Source organism: Anarrhichthys ocellatus, unplaced genomic scaffold (genome assembly GCF_004355925.1).
Source record: "Anarrhichthys ocellatus isolate YVR2014 unplaced genomic scaffold, GSC_Weel_1.0 scaffold14, whole genome shotgun sequence".
Taxonomy (NCBI): domain Eukaryota; kingdom Metazoa; phylum Chordata; class Actinopteri; order Perciformes; family Anarhichadidae; genus Anarrhichthys; species Anarrhichthys ocellatus.
The window spans coordinates 4,341,710-4,345,089 of NW_022280044.1; the positions used below are offsets into that span (position 1 = coordinate 4,341,710).

The 3,380-nt window shown below is 41.3% G+C and overlaps 1 protein-coding gene across 22 annotated transcripts in view; it reads left to right on the top strand.

Annotated features, from left to right (window-relative positions):
* adgrb2 (adhesion G protein-coupled receptor B2) overlaps positions 1-3,380 on the top strand; it is a 191,960-nt gene that overhangs the window by 155,527 nt on the left and 33,053 nt on the right. For 21 of the 22 annotated variants that reach the window (XR_004213002.1, XR_004213003.1, XM_031854094.1 and 18 more), the window contains 2 exons: positions 1,362-1,447; positions 3,167-3,265. Coding sequence is in view for 20 of the 22 variants with exons in the window: in XM_031854094.1 (XP_031709954.1) it covers positions 1,362-1,447; positions 3,167-3,265 (185 nt within the window). In the remaining 2 variants the exon portion in view is untranslated. The remainder of the gene's footprint in view (positions 1-1,361; positions 1,448-3,166; positions 3,266-3,380) is intronic. The other variant, XM_031854103.1, reaches the window with a different exon arrangement.

Sequence of the window (3,380 nt, forward strand, 5' to 3'; positions counted from 1 at the left end):
AGAGAGAGAGAGAGAGAGAGAGAGAGAGAGAGAGAGAGAGAGAGAGATTTTAGCCTATTGCAAAAGCTGCCAGACATAGCAAAGAAATAGGCTTCAAATAAAAATCTGGCTTCTGCAAAGGCTGCAAAAAAGTGGAAATTCGACTGACCACATCAAAGTAACACTTTAACTGCTCAACCACTCAGCTCTTTCTTTAGGATTTCCAGCAACCCTGTATTGAATCTATTACATGCTTATGCCTAGCCAGAAGTTGCCAATGGTAAGACAGGCAGACACTCGGTTTAGGACCTTGATGACACTAGGAATGCTTTGCATAAACAGTGCGTGAATGCCATGTGTTGCTAATGGACCGCTGACATCCCAAAGAACACTAGCAGATGAATAACTAAACATAAACTCTACGGGGAAACCCATAAACGGTGATAGAAAGAGTTCAGATAAAATCAGGATTAGAAGGAATATGTCGCTGGCATAGACTTTCTCCCAGATGGACAGGATTTCAGAGCGGAAGAGGTCGTCTACGTGTGGCAAGCCTTGGCTCAGATCTCTGTGAGCGTGTGTCTAATAGAATCTTTGTCACAGGGTCACTATGGCCAGATGTTTGGCAGGCTTAGCTAGGGGCTCCTCATTTGTAAGAGAAGCCAAAAAACTGGTCTTTTGGACCACAATGCAATACCGTGAGAATGTAAACATAACTTACGTGTTTTATTTTTTGCAAGCAAACTTCACAGAGTACCTTTAAAGTTGCAGTTTTATTCCTCAGCAACATTGCTCCCATTACTGCCACTAGTGGCTGGAAGCTGTACAGCAAGAATCAATTATCGTAACGTACATCTGCAATGTTGAATACGAGGAGGAAAAATATCTTTACATCAGCCAATTTAGTAGTGACTGGCCAAATGTAAAGGTGCATGCATCAGTTGTAAAAAAAAGTATACGCCATGATGTTATAATATGGATAAATTTGAGTTCACTTCATGAAATATATTTTTAAATTTGTCTCTGTTTTAGTACCATGGCATCACAAATACTTACACAAAGTCTGGATGCGGTTATTATTATTATAATTATTTTATTATATTTATATTTTTATTATGTGTTATTATATTTGGCCATTATGGTCAAGACTGTGAGTAATAGCTGTGTGCTAGGATATGGGATAGAGTATGCTATTTTAATAAAAATGTGATTGAAATAAGCTTAAAGCTACTCCTGCATGGGAGCAAGTCAGCCTGGGAGCCCTGACAGCAAAGGCACCGTCACTGTCAGTCTTAAGCTTGTGGGACAATAAAGAAGGAATTGTCTTTCTTGATTAGTGCATGAATATAATCCAATGAAACTGTTCTCTCTGTCTCTCTTAGGTCAATATGCTCATTGGAATTGTGGTGTTTAACAAGCTCATGTCACGAGACGGCATTTCAGACAAGTCTAAAAAGCAACGAGCGGGGTAAGTTAACTTCCTTCCTCTCTCTCACACACACACACACATACACACACACACAGCTATGCACAAAAGACATCAACACACACCGCTTTTTCATCCATCAACACAATTGTTGGTGGGAACAGACTACAAATTTGCTGCATTAAATAAATCTCTCTGGCAGACACAAACTCAGGGAGACAACATTTTCATGGCAATTTTAATACCAACTGCTTTCAAGGGTATCTGAACGCACACCTACTTCTGCACCTGTGCCTCCCGGAAAAAAAAAAGAAATATGGTCCAATTTGGCATAAAAATGACAAGACATCTGTTATGTTCTGTTGCTCTGTGAAATCCATCAGCATTTCACAATCGCTTCCACGTCTAGTTTTCTCAGTATTATGTGGCATGGGTGAATATGGTTGATATGAAAATCAATGGCAGATGGAAACGTAATTATTTACCAGGATTATGTGGCTGACATCTATTGAAATCCATTTTTCTTTCACACGTGCACAAATCTGATGTGCATACACATAGGACATGCATGCATATGCATCCACCTAGAACATTACTTATATTAAAGCAGTTGGTGGTTGTTCATCATCTTTGCTAATTCTATAAGTGGAGGTTTCCTCAGCTCACGCGGCCAAATCTATGTTTTCATTTCCATTGCTATTGATTTTCTTTTTTTCTTCCTATTTTTCTCTCTATCTCATTACATTTCCTCCAATGTCTGTCTCCTGCACAAATTTGAATTGACAATTTGTGTATAGCTGCAAGGGTTAATGTTACCAATTGGCTCTCTGGGGGGTTGATAAGCTTTTGTTAACATTTGATTCAACTGAGATTAAACCGGTTGGTGTGCGCAAACACCTACACAAACACACAAACAGATGCACCCTTCTTTGTTACAGGCTGAGTCCTTGCTGTTATCTGAGTATTGAGCACATTCCCTCTCAGATTCTCTGAAGTGTGTGTTTGTGGGCACACACATATCTAAGCGCTCCCGCACACAGTAGCTGCTCATGTTGCTAACAGGACAGGCTGCCATTCGCCAAATGTATTTCCTTATGAAGCCGTGGGGATGTGGCTGGCGCTAAGGCAATGAGCTGTGATGGGACGCTAATGTAGCATAGCCCGTGCATGGCCCCATCATTCTCCACTTGCGGTAGACAATACTGCACATACACATTAACACACAAACACGCACACTGTTTCTCTGTCTGAGAAGTCAACTGTAAGTAAACAACCAAAGTATTTTTCTTCCTTTTCGCCCAGATAAAGCTATATTGTGCACAGCCCTGTTGAAATAAGATAGTTAGTGTATTTCCTCTCTGTGTCACTGTATTCTGTTAATCCACACTATTCTGCTGTAACATCGCATTGTCCGTCTCTCACTTTCTCTCCACTTGCTCTGAATCAATCTTTGTATTCTGACTGTTATTCATTGCTGCTACTTTTTATTAAGATCTGTTTTTAATTTGCCTTTCTTTCTTTTCTCCCTCCCCTCCCCACTTTTTCTTTTCCCCACCCTCTCTGTGTTGTGTCCACTTTTTCTTCTTTTCTCTCGTTCTTTTTGCACCTATGACACCTTCACATTCACCTGTTGCCAATACTGGAACTTGTGTTTCCACACATTCCACACCCCCTCTTCTCCTCCCCACATGGCTGCGTGTATATGTGTGTGTGTGTGTGTGTGTGTCTGTGTGTGTCTGTCTGTGTGCACATGTCCTAAAGTGTCCCAGCGGAGGCGCGTAGCCGACTGCTCCTGAAATGCTCCAAGTGTGGCGTGATCTCGAGCACCGCTTTGTCCAGCTCGACTGCCAGCAGCGCCATGTTAGTCCATCTTCATCTTTCTATTTGTCTTTCTCTCCTTATTCTTATCTCTCTCTCTGTCTCTCTATCTCTCTCTCTCTCTCTCTCTCTCTCTCTCTCTCTCTCTCTCTCTCTC